The 24,627-nt window shown below is 34.2% G+C and overlaps 1 protein-coding gene across 2 annotated transcripts in view; it reads right to left on the bottom strand.

The window, feature by feature from the left end:
- LOC149066827 (uncharacterized) overlaps window positions 1–24,627 on the bottom strand; it is a 57,037-nt gene that overhangs the window by 6,662 nt on the left and 25,748 nt on the right. For both annotated transcript variants that reach the window (XM_089253135.1, XM_089253134.1), the window contains exons 2-17: window positions 22,481–22,679; window positions 14,946–15,236; window positions 13,352–13,472; window positions 11,991–12,154; window positions 9,811–9,986; window positions 9,528–9,675; window positions 9,325–9,410; window positions 8,792–9,035; window positions 8,313–8,615; window positions 6,472–6,621; window positions 6,145–6,303; window positions 5,567–5,884; window positions 3,716–4,057; window positions 1,631–1,721; window positions 579–651; window positions 315–473 (exon numbers count right to left, since the gene is read on the bottom strand). In XM_089253135.1, the coding sequence (XP_089109261.1) occupies window positions 315–473; window positions 579–651; window positions 1,631–1,721; window positions 3,716–4,057; window positions 5,567–5,884; window positions 6,145–6,303; window positions 6,472–6,621; window positions 8,313–8,615; window positions 8,792–9,035; window positions 9,325–9,410; window positions 9,528–9,675; window positions 9,811–9,986; window positions 11,991–12,154; window positions 13,352–13,472; window positions 14,946–15,236; window positions 22,481–22,598 (2,943 nt within the window). In that variant the 5' untranslated portion in view covers window positions 22,599–22,679. The remainder of the gene's footprint in view (window positions 1–314; window positions 474–578; window positions 652–1,630; window positions 1,722–3,715; window positions 4,058–5,566; window positions 5,885–6,144; window positions 6,304–6,471; window positions 6,622–8,312; window positions 8,616–8,791; window positions 9,036–9,324; window positions 9,411–9,527; window positions 9,676–9,810; window positions 9,987–11,990; window positions 12,155–13,351; window positions 13,473–14,945; window positions 15,237–22,480; window positions 22,680–24,627) is intronic.

Here is a 24,627-nt window from a genome sequence, read left to right on the forward strand (position 1 = left end):
TTAATGATCTAAGGCACTGTGCAAAAATTATGTTTATGACATCATTTCAGGGATTAAAAATGAAACAATCTTTTTTTTCAGGCGAATTCTTTGGGAATAATTTTTTTCCTTAAAAGTAGTGATTCTTTTAAGATCACTGAAAATTCTGGAGATTTATAAATTTTTTGGAAGTTTGGGAGAGGAAGTAGAAATCCAGGAGACTTAGCAGCTATGTTATTTGAGAGTGTCCACAAGGGATTTTTAGACAATAAATAGCTATCCTTGATGAATAACAAAAAATGAAACAAAATTGATAAGAAAAACAATAATTTTACCTCTTCCGAAGAAGCATCATAAGAACTTTCCAAATGCTTCGACAGCTTATCAGAAGAAGAATATGAGCACAAACGCTTATAGGCACTCTCCGAGGGAATTCCAGCATCTCGATTCATCTGCAGACCATTTTTGAACTTGTCATAGGTATTCAGTGGGTTCTTGAAATTTAAAAGAAACATTGTGTCAGAGAAAAGGAAATGAACAAAAATTAATACTGAACTTCATACATATATGGAGGGGAGAATTTTATTTCAGCCAAATACCTCTATAGGTGAATCCAATCCTCTGGGTAGTTGAACCTGAATCCTTTTGAGAGTATCGACTTCTTTCTTCATCCTAATAAGAAAATAAAAGGAAAAAAAAATTGCTCAGATAAGGGTTATTCCAGATTCAGTCGAACGAAACAAAATGATAGAACGGTATGTTATAATCACGAAAAGATACACATATTCAGAAAAATAAATACAGTAGAATTTTGATTAACTGAGATGAGCCATAGTGCCATGAATAACTCATCACTACCCAGTCTTTTATTTAAGATAATCAATATCACCTTCTCTTGCATAATGGCACCAAATAAAAAAATTCTGATGCACGTACTGTACTGCAGAATCTTTTTATTTGGACCAAAACAATTTCAAGTCTATTAGAGCTGGCTTTCTATAAATGTACATTGGAACTTTGGTTTAAGAGCATAATTCGTTCCATTCGCATGTTCGTCTGTAATGTGCTCATAAATAATGAAAATTCGAATGAGATTCATTCAACAATTATTTATTCACATAAAAATGACAGATAAAAATGAATTTAATAACCACACAATGCAATACCAGTATAATAAATAGTTTTATCTGCAAACAAAACTCTCCAATTTCTGCCATTAATTTTGTGTTGTTTCCAGTGTCTGACCATAGTGTCCCCTCCCCCAATAAAATAATACATTCCACAACAGAGAAAAATTCTTAAATAAGGCAGTAAGAGTTGAGTAACTCAATATAATTCAACAGCAATAGCAGGGCAATCCTGGGTCAAACAATCACTAGTTGGTAATGGGGTCAAAAGTTTTTCTACATTTTATCTATTTTCATCTCTTGCAACAGTGGACTGCTCGTATATCGTATTAAAAAAAAAGGGATCACTCGAAACAACACAAAGGTTAACTCAGGACTAGTCTGCTTTTGCTCTCATTGCCTCGAATGAAAATTCAACACGTTACAAGACATAGCTTTTCACAGCATATATTTTAAAATATCGTAGTTTTTATCGATACCGTTGTTTTTATAATATTTTGAGCATGGCATATATTACTACATACCATTTGGCCAATGAAAAAATCAAGAGTATGAGAAGTGACAGGCCACACGCAACTCCTATGATTAATCCAATCAGAACTATTGTTGACATTCCTGAAACATAACATTTTGTAAAAATCAAGTATTTTTTAAAAGTCCAATGCCAAACTTAATTGCAATTACAAATAGTCAAACCTCTCAAAAAAAGTATATTATCAGGACTGAAACTACAATATTTCCTTGAGTGGTTTTATATTAATACAGCCATACAAAATGATACAACTATTTTGAATTTTAATTTCTACTGCAAACACATTTTTTTTACAATTTTTACAAGCAGTGTGCAAACCAGTAGATAAGAAAATTATTAGAAAATTCATTATCAACTAAAGTTGTTTATTTACATTGTGTTTGAAGATTTTTTGGACCCAGAATAAACATTCAGCTGAAGCAGTCTGTGCCTTAAAACCATATCCAATTATCAAATTTTCTTTCACTATAGTTACAGTACAAAACCAAATTCAAAAAATCTGGTGGGTCAGAGTTCCCCCCCCCCCCTATTAAATCAGGATTGAGATAATCATACACATTGAAATAAGAACATAGAAAAATTCTTTAAATTGACAGTTCTACTAAGAGAGTCAAAAAAAAAAAATTATTTCATAACTCACACAATCTATATAAAGGTCTCTTGATAAGTAAGGTAAAATAGGGTGTTTAACTAACTATTTGCCTAACCCCTCAAAATAGTTAATAGATGCACTGGCCTCATTTGTTGGGGGGGGGGGGAATTCTACCAAGCTAAACTTTTAAGTTTAGGAACAGAAAAAAATCATGAGAGCCAAATATGTAGAATTCAGAGGATGACAAATTGGTGTCAAAGTCCAATTCACACAATTTGGCCATTGCAATGGTGGATCTGTGACCTGGACAGTCTTAGTGAAATAGGATTTTATTTGTGCACCTATCTTTGCTGTTTCACCTGCAGATGTTCTTTCGCATTTCCCGAAAATATTGCATAATGTTCTCTTATACCATACTGACACTTCTGGAAGTAATCTATATAGGCATTACTTTGAAAATTCTCAAAAATTGTGGCTGTCACTTTTTCCATCAGACAAAATAGTCTTTGGTTTGCTTGGTGCCATTTCACCAAGCTCTATCCACTTCTTTGACTTGTTTTGATTATAGTGCAGGAATCTTCAACCTGTTGCTCACGAACACTATGGTGCTCCCTGAAGCACCCAGATTGCTCGATGCTCGTGAGCACTTGATCAATGTTCCAATTAAACACTTTGCACAAATTGCATTCAAGGGTTGAAATCATCCGGATTTCATGCATGCGTATGTCAAACTTGCTGTAAAAGTGGTTTTTTTTATGATGGGTACAGGTAGTGCTCATGACTAGGAGAGAGTTGAAGACCTCTGCTTTAGTGTATGGTGATGAACCCAGTTGCAAGAGAGGTATTTCCGTAACTTTCAGACCTCTTGATGAACCCATATTTCACCCACAGCCAAAAATCAAAAAGTTTGATTTCTGGTGACAACAAACATTTCTTTCTAAAGTTTGTCTTGACGTTAAAATCCAAAAATACACTTTCTTTGATGTGTTGCGGTGTGAGAAAAAAATGTCACTCTATATTTACATCTGTTTATGCAAGTGACCCCTTATAGACTGGCATGCACTCGATCTGAGGTATCTGCTATTATTTAGAAACAGGATATAACAATCTTTCAAGATCAAGTCAGACCTCTCAAGAACTGATCATGTTGCAGCAAAATCACTAGCCCAGCAGCTTTGATTACATTCGACAGGTTGCAGTCGATGCTCGAACAGACTTTAACAATTAATTCATGAACTTGAAAGTTTGTGAATGTGAAAGATACTGGAAAAAAATTACATATTTAATATTTAAGGACCAGACAGGACTAGTTTGTAAAAATGGATCTGTTTATAAATTGAAGGTTTGTAAAAGTGAGTTGAAACCATATAGACATAACTTTATTTTTTTATGTAAATTAACTATTCATAAAAGATTCAAGTTACTATTTTCTTCTGGATTTTGGTATTTCAGAGAATCAATAAACATAAGGAAATGGTTACTTACCGATTGGACTTATAAAGCATAGTTTAGCCTTCGTTACTTCACTTGGTGGACTGAACAGAAGCGCTCCGTTTCTCACGTTTGCAGCTCTGATGCCAAAGTTGTAAGACACACCTTCGCTACCCATGGGTTGACAGTCAACATTCACAGTCATAGAGGTTTCCATCCCAGTCACATTCGTGATCACGATCTCTTGACGTTCCATGTCGTCAAAAGTCTCTGTATAAGTCATAGTCAATTCGTACATATCGATTGGTCCGTTCGGTATGCTTGGTGATTTCCAGGTTATATTGACTAGTGTTGTGTTTATTACTTCTGCGTGCGGTTGATCCATGAAACCGGGATCTAAACAAAAATAATAAAGGAGGTTATTGAAGGCGGTATTTTAATACCAGTATAAACAAATAAGCAATATAAACAATCTTATCAGAGAATCCGCAAATACACTTTTAATCCCGATTTCTTGAGGATCTATCTCATCAGGTCTCTGAAGCTACCTTCAATGAGAAATTTTTAATTCTGATCTTTGTGGCTTTAATGGAAACTAATTAATACTACATGTTATTTTAATAATATAATTTTTTTTTCATCGAAAAAGTTAAATAATGCTATCTAAACAAGAGGGGGGAAGAATTTCTAAATATTGCACTAAAAAACAATCTGCAAAATCATTCATTCAGAGATTGCTCTGGGATCAGTGATACGATTTAGACAAAGTAATTTTTGAGGAGCCCCCCTCTATCTAACTGAAAGAGTACCAGCCTACCAAGTTCCATATTTTCAAAGATCACATTATCAGATCTCATTATTATGGGACTGAACGCCTAAGAAATGCCCAGATGGACCCCATGCGTGAAAACAGCCCTTCAATGTATCAGTTATTTTTTTCCCCAAAAAGTTTTACAAAATAAACTTGATGCTCTTAAGCTTGTCAGCTGCAGATATATTTTCTATATAGTGTGTTATTTCCATATATTTTTCATAATGTTGAGTATGGAGATTATTCATTTTCAGTTGCTAATACAATACCAATTTGTTATTCCTAGCATATTGATGTAGTAAAACCTCAAGTTCTGTGTCAGATTCTTGTTAACTGGTGGGTCTTTCAGATTCTTGTGTTTTGGAAATCATCCAAATTTTGACTTGACCACTTCAGAGAAGAGGGAAAAGTCTCTAATATTCAATGGTCCATAATAATGATTTTTTTATGGTGATCTAATCCAGAGCTCTCTCTTTGGACAAGCGCCAAGTCACAATGGCGATTAAAAAATTGGTATTGGCGCCCACATTTTCTTTGTGTAGTAACTAAATTGCAAGCTGAGAGCAACACAAAATGTTTGGAATTTAAAGCAGCATATTTGTCAGTATGAAAGAAGGTCACTATGCCCTGAAGAAGTTGAAAGAAGCATTATTTTGGAGACTGTCTTCAAGTAAAAAATTTTTTTGGGATTTGCCCAGCCCTGATCTAATCTCGATCGATTCCACTTGAGAATTACAATGTGTGAGTAAACTCACATACAGCAGCAAAAAGGTGTTTTTTTTTTCAGATATTTCACATTACACAGGAAAGGGGTGGGGCAAAGGAAATTTCATGAAAAAAATCTGCAGTACTTGGCACATGTCAAAATATCTCATTCAAACTTTAGTTCAAGTATGGGGCCCCACAGGCTCCTTGGGAGGATCCCCTGGAGAAATTTTTGGGAAGACTGTAAGCTTGAAAGAGAAAATGACTCATTTTATTAATATAGGGGGTTCGTGGAATATAAAAGGTTAGGTCAAGAATCCCTGCTAGTAGGATGATCCTAATTCAAATGTTACCAGAACTATAAAGAAGAAAAAAGAAATGGAACTCACTTCCGATTCCTGTGAACACATAAACAGGCTTGGAATAATTGGAACATGCAAGGCCAACGCAAGCTTGTATGAGGATCGAATAGTTTGTGTAATGGGCTATATCTTTCTCCTTTATCTCCAACACATAGATGCTCTTATTCTTCACTGATGGTCTGTAATCTTTTCTTTTCATTTCACTTATAGGAGACCCTGCAGGTGCATAAGATATCACATACTTGTCTATTTCCCCGTTCGGCTGAGTTGGTGGCTTGAAAGACATCAACACTGCAGTTTCGTTGACTGATAACAGATTAGCATCTTGTGGTGGATCATCTGGAGCTGATTGATGGGAAATAATCAATATTTTAAAAACAATAATTCACTGTCTATAAACATTTTAAATTTAAGATGTTTCTCATATTATAAAAGAAATTAATTATTCATTATTTTCAAAACTTTATTAATTTAAAGTTTGAACTTTGCTCATTATTCCGTTTCTGAATCACAACTGATTCTTTCCCAACCATTTCTGGTTCTGCAGAATTATAAAACTTCAAAATAACTTAACTCAAAATGAACAAATATAAACATATAATTACCAGCGGACATAGTTCTCTCGTGTTTAACATCACTTTTCTCGCTACATCCATTGGCATTGCAAGCAGTAACAATAAACTTGTACCAGGTAAATGGCTTCAGATTTTCAACTATATACTGTTCGGAATCTGGATTTGTGACGTTGATTTGTTGCATTTTCACTGGTGGGCAAATGAGTAAAAAACTAAAGCATTAATACCAACATTATTTTTTAGTATTGATCACTAATGCAAGTTAATCCAGAATCTTTCAATTTTGTTTCAGAATCTATCGATAAAAATATAAGAAACAATATTACACTCATAGTGAATTTCATAACAAGTAATTACCTGAACAACTCATGTCAGCATGTACTGGACAGTACGATATTGTATATTTTTTTACAACATCCTTCTGCGCTCCGCATTCCAGATTCCAGTAGATTTGCATGCCAGTTGGACTATGACGAGTGACCACCACATTCTGAACTTTGTGAAGCACTGAAACAAATGATAAATATTGTAACCATGCAGAAGCTTATTCTTTTCACATTACAAATTACCTTTAAAAAACCTATTTCAATTTGACTACTTCATTTTTCCCGTCCCCCTATCTTACAGTTCACTAGTTCAGGTTTCTTTGACTAAGCAATGGCAATCAAAACGAAATATTCGTAGTACACATTGAATTCAAACTGTTTTACACATAAAATATTTTACATATTCACTGAAAATTTTTCATTTCTCTGGGAACCCTGCTGTATCTGCTTATCCAGACATGAGTTAAGAATACAACCTAAATAGTTAGGAACAACATTTTCTGAATTTTTTTTCATTGTGAACATGTTCTTTCATGTGCAGTAACTGCAATATCTTACATATGAGAAGCTTATTTTCAAAAAGTAATGTTTCCACTTTTACTTGAAATACACTTTTTAATGGTTTATGAATCTGAGATAAGCTGTGACAAATTTTCTTCTGACATAACACCTATATCCCGTACTGCTATCTGCAGCACATTTAAAACTTCTTCCACATGCGTACAATTTAATATATGAATTTAAAATTAAGTTCGATCAATCATGAAATGCTGAATGAGTTCATTATTTGGTGAGCGAAAACATCATTCCCCTGTTTATTTTGCTAGAAAAAGTTATTTTTTGGATAATAAAATGAAAGTATTTCATGTTTTTGTGAGTGTGTTGCAATCATTTCTTAAAAATTAATTTAAAAAAGTAATTTTACACAAACACAATGCCATCGTGAGTGTAATTCAAACCTCAGTGGTTGGTTCCCCCCCACTCCTTGTCCCACAGAGCGAAAGCGATGCTTGTTCAAGCATCGAGCTTTGGTGGCTGGTATGAAAATTGCCTTATAAAGAGCAGATTATCTGTATTTCATGGATTATTATTTAAAAGCATGGGGGGGGGGAGTGTGGTAGGTCCCCCCATATTATGTGTGACTGGATTTTTGAATACCAACCTGTATTAATAGATTTTGCGCGCACAGAAGCATTTTTCATCACACATGCAGCCAAGATATAATTTTGCTTGGGGGTAAGGAAAAACACTAAGAAGCAGTTAAAACTGCAAAGCTGCAATTGTTTTTATAAAAAAAAATTTCATCTCAGATCATTTCCCTAGGCGTAACTTACATAGGGTGCATAGGAAAACCCCTTTATTCTGGAGTAACTTGTGAACTGTCGATTCTAGAGAAGCATACTTCCAATTGGAAAAGTATCCAAATAATCTATGGACCTCAGATATGCCATTCATATCGCAAGGGAGAAGAATAGTTTTCAAAATAACAAAAATTAACTTTTAATTTGGTCATTGTAATAAAAAACCCAATTAGGAAAAATGTTGCCCTGTCTCTTCTGAGGGGGAAAAAAACCATACTTTTAATTTTTAGTGCAATATTTGCCGAGATACTTGAATTCAAACATCACCGAAAATGAGGGAAAGAGCCGAATATGAAGCTTAAAATGAGCTTGCTCTTACTTTATGCGGTTCTCTCCTTCATTTTCAGTGGTATATATAACACATCAACAGTATACGGAGACTGCGTAATAAATAAATTTGCTATAGACACCATGAATAATGTACGTTCTTTGTAGATTTAGCTGTTTCTTTTCCCTTATGTCAAATACAGCATCATACAAATATTTCATATCAGTAGTGAAAAAGACTCACCTCCGTGAAAAGGAACCACACAAACCGCCCACTTTATACCAGATGTAGCATGATGAGCATTATAAGCTACACCAAACTGGTAATTCATATTGTGATGAGGCAGTGTAACCTGATGGTGTGTTCCGTGTACAGTCTTCCATTCTATAGGTCCTTCACAGTTAAATGGCCGTTGCCAAATATTCTGACAGAAGAACAGAGTGTAATTTCCGATATTGTTGGATGTCGGGATAACAGGTTTCCAAGATATGTTGTAATTCCCATTTCCGAGAGCCAAGACCAATATATCTTCTGGAACAGGTGGCACTGGAAGACGAGGGGAAAAAAAAGTTCAGTACATGCTAATAAAGGGAAATGGAATCTATTTAGTTAAATATGAGAAAGTTGGGACCAACAGTTAGAGAAAACAAGTTTAACGTTCAACAAGGGACCTTCTAAATTTTACAAGAGAAAGGAAGAACAATGACTTTGCTGCTACTTACTGTTATCAGCCTTGTCGACTACAATGACAGAGAAATTGCTTGAGACTGCAACACTGTTCTTGGCATAAATTCTGAATAGATAAGCGACGTTTAGATCCATATTTTCAAATGGGTGAGTAGTATTGTTGCCCACTTCAATGATGCGCTCGTGAGTACCTCGTTTTGATCTGTGCCGAACGTAGTGCATGTGGTACTTGATCACATACCCAAACGATTTGCCATTTTCAAACTGCCTTGGAATGGGCTGAAAAATTGAAAAAGATAATTTCATGAATAATCTTACCATCACAGGTCGAAGATATTAATAACAAACATTTTTTTTCTGGTAATGTGAATTTTTTAAGAATATTGCACATAAATACTAAATACAGTTAAAATGTATAAATGGGGGATAGAGTACCATATCTCACATTCGGTTTAAATGCAATCAAGATTTTTTTCCCCTTGAAAAACAGTCTTCTGAACCTTAAAATGCGGTAAGTGACATTCATTTTTTTAAGGACATACAAAAGTACTAAGCATTCACTACATACTTTCCAATAAAGAGTGATCCTTCGACTACTCTGGGTATTCTGAACTTCAAATAATGAACCCATCGTTTCTGGAGCGAGGTATGGAACTGTAACATAAATTAGCATGTATTAAGAATCGTACGTAATCTATTTTAAATACAGAATAAATTTAATGCCACAACTACTATAAATATATTAGGCAATACCATATTGACTTGTCTTACCATCCGACTTCGTGGTCACTGTTTTATTCAGAAATTCACTCCAATAACTGCCAGAAATATTAGTTTTGCATCGCAACATTATCTTATAAGTAGTTGATGGAATCAGCCCATGAATCTCTGTTGATGTTACCGCACTTGTATTAACAACCTGGATTTAAAAAGCATAAATAACTTGATTATTTATCAAAAGAAAGTCCTATATGCATATTAATAACCCGATTCTCATTTTGCAATAGCAATGTCAGTTTTCACTACTTCATACAAAACATATAACGAAACTTACACCACACAGTTCTGGATACAAGCCATCCGCTCGACAATAATAAATCCAATATTCAAGGTGATTCTTGATATCATCAAACTCCATGCCTCTAGGAGGTAGCCATTGCAGTTGTAAACTGGTTTGATTGACAAACGGTTCATGCATATTTTTCACATCTTGAGGTGCTGCCGGCTTGACTGCAGAATTGAAAAAAATAAACAATTAAAACCAAAATAAAATTCCTGTATTTAATAACTAAGATATAATACATAGCGGCTCTTTCACTTGTCAGAGGTAGGGGAAAGGAATTTTCCTACCAGCAATATTTCCTCTTCAACAGCCTAATTGTTTGCATTCAAGCCTCACTGAATCTGGTATATAAGAAAGATCTACATTTTGTGCTACGATCCTAGTGATCCCAGTCAGAAGAATGAAAACCGTATCTTAAAGCAATCAGGGTTCTGGCCAGACTTTTTTGTAGGGTCTAGTTTTGTGAAAATGGTCATTAATTTTGTGAAAACAAGTAATTTTTCGGAAGCGAAATAATCTAGTTAATCTATCACAAAAGAAATGAAATGTCAAATTTATGGGTTCATTAATTTTTATTTTGTGAAAGGTATGGAAAATGAACACAAATTTTGGCTGGACAGACCCCATACAAGAAGTTATTGCAATGAATCTGGGCTTTTGCTATGATGATTTATTACTGTCTACTGAAATTAGTTTTCTGAATTTTTTTAACTTCTAGGTGCCAATGGAAACCAGTTTTGGGCTGTTGAAAAAAAAAAAATCTCACCTCAATAAATAAAAAGACGTGCAACGTTTAAGTTACGAATACATTTGGAAAAATAATCATTCCAGGCCAGTTTTCTCACTTCAGATTTTAAAGACAGATGAAAGCATATAAACACGTGATACACGGCCGGATTGACTCGACCTCACATCTTTTGCAAGATATCGTCCCCGCAGATGGGCACCTGGAAATCTATGTTCCCTTATTTCGAAACTTAAATTATAACAAATCCAAAAAAAAAACAACAAGATAAAAACTTGTAATATTACCAAACATAAAAATAATATATGTACGTATGTATATGTATACACACACACAGGGTGTTGAGCATCTTATTGGCGAACCATTGATCCTACACGTATACTTTCAGTTAGAAAAAGTGTCAAAAATAACATGTAGCACTCACATATGCCATTCATGTTTCAAGGGGTTTTATAGTTATTAAAATAAAAATACATTTTCATACCGCCTCCCAAAACTCAATTAGAAAGTTGTTGCCCCGTCTCTCCTTATGCCAATAAAATAATTCTACGTTCATAAGTGAAATATTCATTGAGATATTTAAATTCAAAAAGCGGAGGAAAGTTGGGGAAAAAACAACTCTAAGCGTGGAAAAACTGTTTTATCCATATTTGACGCTGTTTTTTCCCCAAATTTCCTCAGTGTTTTTGAATTCAAATATCTCAGTGAATATTGCACTTAGAAATGGATTCATTTTATTTTTTTGACAGGGCAACAACCTTCTGATTGGGTTTTGGGGCATATGAGGACCGTATAAAAAGTTATTTTAATAACTACACACAGCCCCTTGCAACATGAATAACATATCTGAGTACTACACATCATTTAGACACTTTTTCTTAATTGGAAATATGCCTCTAGGATCAGCGGTTTGTCAGTAAAATGCCACCCCCCTCCCCATTTGCGATGCACCCTGGATATCATAATCACAAACTGATAAATTGAGTCATGAACGTCCATTCAGTGCTTGCAAGATAAGATCATCGAATTAGAAGTATAAGATAATTTTAAATTTATACAGCAATCTCGATGCCCACTGTTTTATGCCGTCATTGGTATTAGTTCTGTTCCAGTTGTTTCACCTGCAGTAGCCACGTGGACACAACATGCACGGAAAATTATATCATTGCAATATAAAACATTATATTAGAAGTGAATTTACTATGGCTGTGTAGGGTTAATAGAGTCTCTCATTTAAAACATTCAAAATTTGAATGTTAAGTTACATAATGTACCGATTTTACAAAAATAAAACAGCCAAGTTCTTAGATAATGGGTCTAATGCCATCTCCTTCGGTTATTAAAAATAAACTAATTTTCCCACTGTTTCTCACAAGCTCTCATACATATTGTTAAAATGAATAAAAGGAAAGAAAAACAAACTTACTGATTTTCCAATGCAACAAAGAAATATACTGCCTCTCATGACCGAGCTTGTTTTTCCCTTCCAGCACCAACTCGATTGATGGCGGTTGTTTGCGATATGGTGGTTCAGAGTCAAGCCGCCATTCACAACTAGAACCATAATATGCTGCGCAAGGCCTCATCAAACTTGTTCAATGAAAAATAAGAACAGAGGGAATAAATATTTGAATGAAAAAGCAAATCAATATTCACATATACAAAAATATAAATATTAATCCATAATTAATTTTTAATTGAAAACCCAAACTGTCAAAATAATCTTGATAATTGAAAAATTATCAAATTTATTTATATTCCAGATAAGTACAAATGGTAAAAGCAGGGCATTCAATGAGTAATGATGTCAAGTTTTCTATTTGAACAAGAATTACAAATTTTAATGGACCCATCTTTTTGGATCTTTCACCAAATAGATGGATATGCCATTCTCAAGCAAAAATCTGCCACAAAGGATCTCAGCAAATCAAATTTTGTTTTAGCCCAAGTAAAATGTCAACAGAAACATGAAATGACCAGGAAGTGTATGGTGATGAAGCAGCTTCCTCAAAATGAACCTATATATATTATTTTGGATAAGTGGCCATATTTTAAGACATTTGAACCAATATTTTGATCAAATATTTAGACAAGTCGATTTAACGGAAACTGATAATTTCAGTTTCAAATTGAGTTGGATGGGTGTTTTAAGGGATAAGTGGATAGTTTTCAAGACTATCCACATAATGAAGACCAAGATAGTCTTCATTATGAACAGTAGTTTTTTTTTTTGTATTCTCGTAAGTATCAGTTCCTTTCTCCATGAGTACCATCTCAGAAAAGTTTTACAAGTTTTAGGAAAACAAACAACATTTTGATTAAAAGTAGTTTCCAAATCAGTGACCAACCTAAACTAAGTTTTCAAAAAACCAACGAGTTCCAAAGTTTTGGCAAAATATATATTCAGTATATTCAATTGCTTCAAGAGCAGCCCTATAATTTCTTAATCTTTTCCCTTCATTTGTTCATATCTATAGCGAATAGGTGTGAAATACATACTGTTGATGCTCAATATAGCACCCTTTTTCCCATCGAAAACTGACATTATATCGGGAGGGTCATTATATCAAAAATAAAACGTATATGATAGTCGTACTATGAAAAAAGTTTCGACTTAACCTACTGGTTGTTGTAATGGAATGGTTGTTATAATGAGCGTCAAATGTATATTTTTGTAGCATCAATTAATGCTATATGGTTGCAAAAAATATTTGATTAATTCAAAAATTTTGATTAACAGCTAAAATTTTTAGTCACTTCTCAGACTTAAAATTAATATCAACATACTATCTGTTGTCATAAAGTTTGTAGGATGTTTTAACTGGATTGTATGGCTCCTTCCACGAACAATTCAATCTTTCGTAATTGTAGCTGACACAGGAAAAATCATTGATACGAAGAGGTTTATCTAGAAAGAGAAAAAAATGTTAAAGATGAAAGCGTTACTTATAAAAAAAACATCAATGCAGTTAATGTTTATTGACAAGTGTTGAATTAACCCTTTCGCTTAGACATTTCACAGCAAATTTGGACTGAATTAGGTCCCCTGATGAAAAATCAATTTTTGTTTAAACATTAAGAAAGTGGAAACAGGGATGGGATGGATTTGATATTTCTCATGTTATCGGCCTACACTCCCCTCCAAGCATCGTCCATCATTCATCTCTCATGTAGGAACTTGTCAAGCATTTTTTTTCCTTTTATTTTACAGTGAAACCATTAAAATCAAATTTAATTGAGACAAGCCCAAGTCAATTAACCATAAGATTTCTAGCAACACTAAACTGATAACATAAACCAAACTCCTGATAACTATAAACAAATTTTTTCCCATGTCAAGATATTTGTCCATTCTGTACTTTGCAAAATTGACATTAATACCTGAATGATAACATTATCTGTGATTATAATAAGCAGCATATACTATACTATGTATCTGTAGATGCTGCTTATTAGAATTATATGTTAATAAAGCAGGTTTTCTTCAAGCAAGAGAAAAACATGTCGCTGTATGTCTGTGCTCAGAAGTTGATATCATTTAAATGGGATTTTTCAATAAACTTCAAGTAATCTGGTGCACCCTGGTCTGATAAGTGCTAGATTAGCAAGAGTCTACTGCAGCGGTTCTCAACCTTTTTGACTCACAGAGCCCTTTTAAGTAAAGAAATTCTATGGCAGAGCCCGTAGGCCAATTTTTTAATTATTCATCAAAGTTACTGATTTATATTTTGACTATTTAAAAATATTTATAATGATTATTTTTTCATTTTACTGCTTTTTTTATTTTCCTCGAGCGGCCGCGGAGCCCCTGGAGAGTGCAGAAGGAGCACACCAAGGGCTCCACGGAACACAGGTTAAGAACCTCTGGTCTACTGTATTCTCATTTGACATTTTAATAAGACAATATTCGTAAATAGAGCTTATTTTGAGAAATCTTATTCCCATTCCGAAACAGGAATTTTAGATAAGTCAAACTAATGATAGCGAAGTTTTTTGTTGGCTGCCACACATTTGACATACTTGCAAACATTGTACTTTCTAATGACGTTATAGTATTGTCATACTATTCAATGCTATTTTAGATTATAGGGGTGAGAGAAAAACCCTTGTGAAAAAAAACTCATGTTATAAACCCATTTATCATAATAAGATGCAAAACGATTTTGCCCCCCCCCCTCCATCAGAATTTTCTGTAATGAGTCCCGCCACTGATATTTATAATTACATGAATAATTGCCATATATTGCTAGGTGCATTATATTTATGTAGTCTGCATCATATACAACTTGCTTTCCTCGTGCTCCAGTATCATAAACCCGAAAGAACCCAAGCTTTTCCAACTTTGCACAATACACATGCTTTGATAGACCAGTATACTTACACCCGACTGCAACATAAGACGAACAAATGAGCGGATTGAAATGGATGGATGGAGAAGACATGATGCAGTTGTAGAAACCAGTATCGTTAACTGTGGCGTTGAATATCGTATATTCTACACTAAAGTCATCGATGATATCAACATCCTGAAAGGTCTTGTTTCTGAATTTCAGCGCCAAGTCTTCTGAAGTGATTCGATAATCTGTGCCATTGATGTTGATTCTGTGACTGAACAACGTGCATGTGAGAGTGAATGGTGAGCCAACTTCGATATCCATATCCATGCTCATATCTACAATATAAAAAAATATTGCACCAAATTAAAATGATAGGAAAATGCTACAAAAATGTTCAGGAAAAAAAGGTTAAAATGTGTGTGGGGGTCAGATTTTATATAAATTCAAATTGCATCTAAGCTCCATCTATTGTTTCACTGATTCATTAGAAATGGGGAAAAATATTCATGCTCAAACTGAAACTAAGCCTGATCCTTTCATTTTTTTTACTCTTTATTTAAAAAAAAACTAGACTCCAGTCTATTGCCATGAGCAATTTACTCCTGAGTGAGTTGTGCTGGAAGTGTGTACACCTGAGTGCCTATCTACTGCTGTGTATGAAATGTTAGTGCTGTCATCTTTTTTCAAATTGTGAAACATAATCCAATATTTGTACCATGGTAGGTATGTTGCTATCCTTGAGGTATTAATGATCTCCCATTCATTTGACCGTTATGGAAAAAATACTAGTAGAGAGAACAAAAATACACACTTGCCCCTTGCAAGAGAGTACAGCGGGGTGGCTCTTGGGCCATGTGATCCATTATGGCCACACGGATCACATTCCTTAAGCTGTTCCCAACTGTGCACTGGCGAGAACCAAACCAAAGTCTGTGCAATATGAGTCTATCATGACCACCACACGTCTGCGATGCTGTCCATTTTTTTAGCACTGCTATCATTATAGTGAATTAGAGTTAAATACTCTGATTATTAATCAGAGTACTTGACCATACATGTTCAGATGTCTCAAACATATTTATGTTGTCAGAGTTCTATATAAGGGTAGTGCCACCCGTCTTCCACCATATTCTGGAACAAAAATGGCGAATATCTGAATTTCATGTTTCCTGAAGGTTTGCTTACTCTGTGCAGAAAGGCTTTGTTTGTCACAGACTACTGTACACAGTAAAATGCCAATCCTGAACATGAATATGTCCAATATATGACTATTTGTCAACCGAATATTTTATGAGCCAAGTATATTTTATTTGCTAAGACAGGTGATTACACATAGAAAATTGTAGGCGCTAATACAATTTTTCTTAGTCACCACGGCAATCTGGTACCGGGGATATGCCAAGCCCTAGATTACAGTACATAAAGATCTACATCAAGGCATAACAAATCCTAGGTAGCTGTGGCATTTAAAAAAACTGGTATATTGCAGCCTAAAATTTTCTAGGTGTGATAACAAAATTAGTCTGAGGACAACACGGAATGTTCATAATTTATGTACCAGCATAAAAATTTTAACGTGTATAAAGAACCCTGTTTTACTAAAAACTGATAGGCCTATGATCCCAAAAAATAAGTAGGGCTTCCTTTATATTTTTTTATAAAGAAACTTTTCTCAAATAGAAAGGTTTTATACATGGATAGTATTATAGATACAGTAGACTCTCTAATCCTGCACATATCAGACCACGGTGTGGCGGATTATTACCGGATTACTGGAAGTCAATTGAAAAAGCCCATTCAAACTTCTGCACACAATGACATGGTTTCATCTTCCATGCTCAAAGAAAACCTGCCTAAAAAGCATTAGATTACTGGATGGGCCAGATTAGTGTGTGACCGGATTATCGAGAGTCTACGATATATCTCAAACTTTTTTCCATATTTCAAGCCCAAAAAAAGAAAATTAGGGGATTCTTCATACAAGTTTTAAAATGTGTTATTTATTTCATATTAAGCTCCAATAAAATATTAATGTCAAACATTTTTCTTAAATGTACATTTTGGTGTTGCAATTCTTAAATGATTTCAATTGCCACCATTGGGCATTTTGAAGGCAAATATAATCAACTTATGTAACTTCAAATTCAAAAATATTATTTATTTGTATCATTCTCCGATCATATAAGCAAATAAAAATAGATATTGGTGCGATTCAAAATACACAATACCTACTTGCTATAATTTTTTGAAAATTTCATAGGGAGCCAGAAATCAATATGATGTTTGCATATCAAAAAGGGAATATGCTTGAACTCACTATAAAGAATGAACGGTGAAAGCCATAAATGGTAGTTATTCTGATCGGAATCACCAGGGTAAAAAGGGTTAATTTTGGTAGTTTTTTCAAAATGACAAAATGACACACAGTGTGTGTCTCCCCCCCCCCCCCCAGTTCCCCTTCACTGGCTAGGCTAGGAAAGGATACTGGAACCAGTTCAATGAGGCCACTGTTGGGCTAAGAGTCGCTGACATTGGGCCCTCGCATGTCTCTCATCCCTTGGCCCGCTTTCCTCCGTCACAAAGCCATAACCTACAGCCCAGACTGAATCTGCAGAGATTGAAACAAGCAGACCTTCGCAATTCCATGCTTGCATCTTCATGGACCAAGTTACAGACCTGCTCTATCGCTCTCACCAGGACCCTCCTTGGCATTCCTCCATGAAGTCAAGAGAGAGGACTACCTCTGTGAGCTATGGTCTCTCCTGTGCTCAATCTATAAATAATATATAGCTTATGCTTATTTTATCAACTTTATCCATATAGCAATGAGGATAAGGCATCTGGGAATTGAACTACCTGAATCCTGTAAATTTTCCAGCACTGATCTCGGGCAAGCTACTTACATGGCTATGTTAAGACTGAGGAAACCTGTCAAGATTCGTGCCTTCGCGCCAAAAGATTTGCTTCCTATAGGGCCCAGGGATTTCTGGACTCAGTCTGAAGAAGTCTAAATCTCTAACTACACACCTCAAGATGTAAAGACTATACTTGAATCTAGTGATTGTGTGGAAGCAACAAAATCTCTTTGTAACCACAAATCTGACCTGTGAGTTGGTAGACATGGCAATGGGTGTTCTGCGCCAGTCATGGTTGCAGCTTGACCTTATAAGCATGATATGTCATTATTGTGTTCCTACTTCTGATGCAATAAAGATATTTCTTGAAAAAAATTGTTGGAGGTTATTAATTTTGATTGGGTTCAAAATGATACGATTTCTCTGATGCCACCAATGTCAGTACAGTACAATGCAGTGAAATGCCTCTTTTCAGTCAAATTTGCTTATAACAAGCTTGCTTTTAGCAAGAGCCTGGATTTAACGGACAAATCAATGCATTCCATTTGGTATAATGCTAATTTACCTAGCGATTCTGTCGCTTTTAGTGCATACATTTTCAGCTCAAATTTAATGAGCAATTTAAAAGGAAAATGTAAATACAAAAATGACGGAATGAAATTTTTTTTTTCATTCTGTCCCTCTCTCATATTATGGAGATAATACAATTGATACATAAGGGATCAATAAGTCAATCAAATAATTCACAAAAAGCCTATCATCCCATAAGGTTTGTTGTCAATGTACAGGAACAGCATCTGTAATATTTACAGATAAGAGAGTAAGTATGTAGTAGATTTCTCTTTTCACCCCTCACCTACCTGTTCTCTTTCACTACATGTATATAGTAGAAAGATATATCAGGGAAGTAAAAAGAACTTTTTTTTTTCATAGCCTTGCAGTAAAGCTTCACAATGTTGAGGAGAGAAGAAAGAAAACACAGAGAACTTGTTTGAACTTATTCCAATGGTGTTTTGATGCAATATTATGTCCTTGAGAATAAAGTGGTTAAGCAAGGACTGAATCAAACTCCATATGTTCAAGTGTGAGGATTATTAACAGAATTTTTTCATTTTCCATGTGTTGTGTTCTTTTGGGGAAACAAATGTCCAAAAACAAAGTTTCAACTATCAAAACTGAAACAGAAATTATATCAGGGAGTATAAAGTTACTAGAAAAAAAATGAAAAAAATATTTTATACATCTAATATCCCATACCATGCTACATTTACTTGTCATAGGAACTTAATTTCCAAAATTTCATTATATTTCACTCGAATACAGATTTAGCGAGAAATTGGATTTAACCAGTCATCTGGCTATGATGGCATACAACGCTGTGCCCATTTGTTTCAGTCTAATTACCTTAATTTTTGAAAATTAATTGGTAATTATTTGTTATAATTTTTTTATGATTATCAAAATGCATCAATTATGATTATTTAAAAATGCAGTTAAGAACAACATGCAATGTATTCATAAAATATTTTAATCAGGAAAGTATATTTTATTAGCTTCAAGCTTTTAAAAACTGAGCGAAAAAAAGAAACATGAGAAGTTAATTGGCCAGATGAATTGTTAACAAGCATTTTTGCTAGAAAGGAGGTCATAGTCATCAGCAGGTCAGACTCTGTAACCTGCTGTATTTTAACATAATAAGGTACCCTTTTTTTGCCAAAAATTTGGTCTCAAAAATAAGTGGGGGGGGGGGCTCTTATACATCATACATGGATGGTATTAGATATTAACAAATACTCAATTCCTGATGAGAGTGAATGATAATGATGAATTAGTTGATGTAGCTGATCGTCATGTATTAGATTAGAGTGATAAAGAATTTAACGGTTTGTATGATGTGTGTGAATATTATTTTAAAATAAAAACTTTTTCCAAATTTCAAGCCTAAAAATTGGGGGGGGGGGCTTCCTTATGCGAGATTTGTTGAAAAGTAACCAATCATAATTTTTTGTGCATAAACTAATGAAGTATCATTAATCCAATTTAATATACGGCAACTTTATCTGTATAAAGTTTTAGTATTCATCTATAAGAATCCTGATTGGTATCCCAGAGTGAATATACAAAGAAGCACTATGAGATCACAATATTTATATCAAATACCATTACCTAAAAAAACAATTTTCAAAAAATCAATATGTTTTCTTGCTCCAAGAATATGTAGAGAATTTGATGATATTATTAGACAACAGCAATCATGTTATATGTTTAAAAAGGCTATAAAAGATTGTATACTGGAAATAGCAGATATGGAGCGGTTCGTTTCGTTCGATAGTTAATGAAATTGCAAATGATATAAGGAGTAAAATTTGTTTATATCCTTGTTGTGTAAGAAAATATATCTGTATTTCGACATATCAGACTATAGTTTAACATTTTAAAGTAATATATTTGGTGTGACTTGCCTGCAGCAATTGTAGTAAAGTATATCTCTCTATGTGTGTTGCCAGAAATTCTTTATGTAATGTATCAATATGGCCCATGGAAGGTTATTATTTATATCCCTTTAGGTTGAAAAGTGTTAGCTTAATTTTTTTTTTTTGCCTGTTTTGTCCATTGTGCTGTTTGTTCAATGTTAAAAAAAAAAAAAAAAGCTCTGTAGAGAAATGGAATGAATCAGTTCAATCCATTTTGATTGACAATTTTGTCTTCAGAAGATGCAATGTAAAAGTTATGCTGACCATCTCATTCAACTCCACTGCATGGCACCACCACCACCATCAAGAGGTTCACCGTCAAAATTGGTGGCCATACCATGATTATTGCAGTAGCGTTGTTTAAGTTTTTCCCGCCATTTTTTCAAAAACTAAAATGGGACAACACTCACTTACACTCATCAGCAGTCTGCCAGAGATGGGAGGTTTATGCAGGCATGAAACAGTTCAAGCATGTGCACTGGGATTGCCTACATACCTGCACTAAACCATGCCACCCTGGCTTTATTGATAAAGGAATGAAAAATTACGATAGGATACTTTAACAAACCTCATACACATGTTATGATACAGTAAGTTACAGATTGTGTGTGAAACTAGTATTGTGCATACTTTCGTACAAAAGTACATTTTATTTTACACTGGAACAAAGAAAATTACAAAAGAGTTTCCTGTAAATAAGTTGCAAACCAAAAAAACAATCTGAGAAGAAACGTTCTTGGGAAAATGCAGACCCTTCATATAAGCTGCAGCATTTTCGTATAAGACACTGATAAAACTCTAATTACTAATTGAATAAAACCTTCTAAGTTTTCCTCTATGGTTTCATAATAAAGATTAAACATTATTTGGTTTGAACCCCACAGTGGTGGTCGGCTGAAGTTGGTTTTCTGTGGTTCCCAACTTCAAGGCGCAAATGCGAGCCGATCTCCCCGTTAAAAAGTCTCGCCACAGAGAGCAACAGTCCTACAACGGTAAATCATTCAACCATAACACTTCACTCATAGTTTGTAAAACTGGGGGCAGATGACAGCACTACACATAACAAGCATTACACAGAAAACAAACTTTACGTCAGGTTGCACTACACGTACAAACACATTCCCGCATGTACCGATTCGTTGGGGGGTTCCGCGGGGGGGGGGGGGGTGCATGTGTGGTGTAGCAGTAGTAGGTAGGGGCTCGGGGATCCATGATGTTCTTAAGTCAGCCACCTCGTTGGGCAATTTGCCTGTTGTGGCGTTGTATTTGTATTATGTATTACCTTGAGCACAAGAATGTTTTTTCACCAAAATGAAAATGAGGCTAAGCAAAATTAATTATAAAAATTGATTGAAATCCTTTGACTTTAGAAAAAAAAAGACTGAATAGGCCACAGAGAGCTAAATATTAACTTCAGAACCCATAAGCTATGGTTTCATTATGCGAAATTTGAGAAATAATCAAAGAAAGAATGTGTCCATATATAAATTCTAGCCCAATGGTATGAATGATGAAAATAATGTCTGTGACTGTATCTGCTGGGTTACTGTTATGAAGGGGTTCAAAATGCATACTTTAAATGAGATTTTTCACAGAAAAATTACTTAGTTGTAAAAGATTGGTGACCACATTGGTGGTGGGGGAGGGTACCGTTATGGGGGTATTTTATTGTACTTCAGGCAACCAGTGTCAGTTGAGCACTGTAATGTAATTTGTCATCAATGTAATGTTTGTAAAAATAAATGTTTGTAATCAATGTAATTTGTGATCAGCTTATTTACAGCTGTGATGCAAACAGATTAAGAAAACCAACACAGCTACATTATCGTATTTATATAGCAACATATTCTTAAATTGTTCTAGCACACCCAAAAAGGCATCATTGTCCACTTTGAAAAACAGTATACATCAAGGACTCTTCCAATAGATTCTTTTCATTTTCAGGTAAATATTGTTTGATTAAATGCAAACACATCTTGAAAACATTCTTTTGAGAATAATATTTCATGACAGAGAAGTTCAGAAATTTTAAATATTAATAGAGTACAGAATAACTGTGGTTGTGCAAACTCTCCTCTAAATCAACAAAGTGGGTTTCTACTGCACATGATTGTTTGGATTATCTGGAAGATGAGCTAGATCGGTTCGCACTATATACTTGAGTGAAAAATAAAATTCTCATGTCACAGTTTTCCCCTGTTATAAGATATTTCCATTATAACACCATAAACAAATCATGATGCTACTTACTCCCGATTTTCGATGAAGTTCCATCGCAGCATATTGCTGGCTTTGGCAGGATAGTAAGAACTATTATAACTATTGCGAGAAACAGGAAAGGTTTAAGTCTGCCCATTTCCCGAAGCATCTGTCTTCAGCCTGTCCGCATATTCATGTGATTCAAATGCACGCAAAGACAAACTTGTGCTGGTTCACAGAAATACGATACCTGGAACAAGAAAAAATATTTTTTCACACCCACTCGTCAATTTTATACATACATTCAGATACAGCAGGTCTTGACAAATTGAAAAAATAATTAGGTGCCAGAACAAATTCTTAGGAACCAAGCAAAGTATTTTGCTCAAGAAAAACATTCCTAAAAAATGTTTTCTTTTACTTTTTCCCATGTTAAAAGATGTAACGTAATGGATTCAATTAAAATTGCAATTCATATTTTTATGATCTTAATTCACACAATTTGTAACACAAACTCAACCACAGCGGTGGAAACCAATCAGCTAAAGAAATTTTGACGTAAATTTCAATAAAATACGAACAGTATCACATCGTTCACTAGTTTGTCATACAATAGTCCCATGTTACACCATGCCTTTGTTATAACAATTCTATATTTTATATCTTTTATTAAAAAAAAATTTACATTAGAACATAAAAGTTGGTTATTTCCTGCTTCCAGTACAATATTCAGTTATTTATTTTCTATTGAAGATATTATGGATCAAGGAGATATACAAATAATTTTCGAAGGAATTCTTTAAAATAAATTTTTTCCTGTCTAAAATTACCCCCTCTTGCTTATCTCCCTGAAGAGTTTGTTTCCTGAAGGGCGGGGGTAACCCTCTTTAAAAGGTTTTGCTGTATGTTCTATAATTTAACTTTTTGGTCTATATAGTAGAACCTGCGTAAAACTGGCCCCATCTATCATCTGGATTCCTCCCTATCAACCAGTCATAAAATTCCTGCTAGCTAACTTGATGTTCTAATGATGATCACACAATTTTGTTACCATAGCATGCAGTGTCCAGTAATTCATAGTACATAAATCCTTATTGCTTCTATGAAACTTAGTACCCTAATATTCTACTACAAGTAGTAATCATTAGTCAGACATTGGAATAGTGCAAATGCAGGACCGTAGCATGTCTTCATGGGACAGACATTTTCTTGGGGGTCCTTCTAAGAAGGTTATTAGTATGCAAAATAAGTAAATTTTTTGTTGGCCTCCCAATTGGCTTGGAGCTTTGGTTTCCTCCAGCCTAGTTATGGCCTGTGTGTGTATCCATGTTTAATGCAATATTTCTCTAAAAAACACACTTAAAGAATTGGATATAGACTAGTTATTTTTGCATGGGCTTTATCTCCCCCCTCCCCCCAATTGGATTTCCTCTAAACGTGAAGACTCTTGGCTCCAGTTAAGCTGAGTTATTATTTCAGACATTTCTCTTGCTCTCGAGATAAAAAAAATTAATTTCTAAAAAAGTCAATTCTTTGCTGAACTCTATAAATGAACACCATGTAACAACTTTCTTTACATCCATAAAAAATAATGAACACAATAAGCACAAAGCAAACACCATATTTGTCAAGTAAATTCTGTAGGAATTATGACTAAAAATTCCACAAAAAAATTTTTAAAGCACAAACTGATTCTATACTACTTGGGGAGGGGTTAGAATCAAACGTTTCTGATTCAATCAAAAAATGAATTCAATCTTTTTCTCAGGACTTATCTTAATAATATATTGATATGAATGCATTGAATGAGGGTTTTTGCATGATCCCTGAAGAATCAACATTTGTTTCACTATTTTAACAAACCAAAGTGTGAAAATTTCTATAAAACCAATATCCCAAGAGGAGAATAATCGAAAATATTCTCCAAGTTATCACGAGAGGTTTTAAAAGTTTGGTTATACAGATTGTAGAAACCTTTAAATTAAAACCTTAAAAAATTATTTTAAAATTAGATAAATTTTCAGAAATAAGTACACAACAAAAGAAATTAAACCAAAGTCAATTGATAAAGGAAGCAATTCTTATACAATCACTTTCATTCTAAGAAGATACAGAACTGTTGTTTTCTTCAATGCACATACTGAAATTCTGTATCACTCACATTTCTTTAAAAGTTGTGTAATTCAGCCCTGTTGGTT

Source organism: Pholcus phalangioides, unplaced genomic scaffold, assembly GCF_987345545.1.
Source record: "Pholcus phalangioides strain wild (caught in Gottingen) unplaced genomic scaffold, Ppha-v1.0 ptg000032l_1, whole genome shotgun sequence".
NCBI classification, from domain to species: Eukaryota; Metazoa; Arthropoda; class Arachnida; order Araneae; family Pholcidae; genus Pholcus; species Pholcus phalangioides.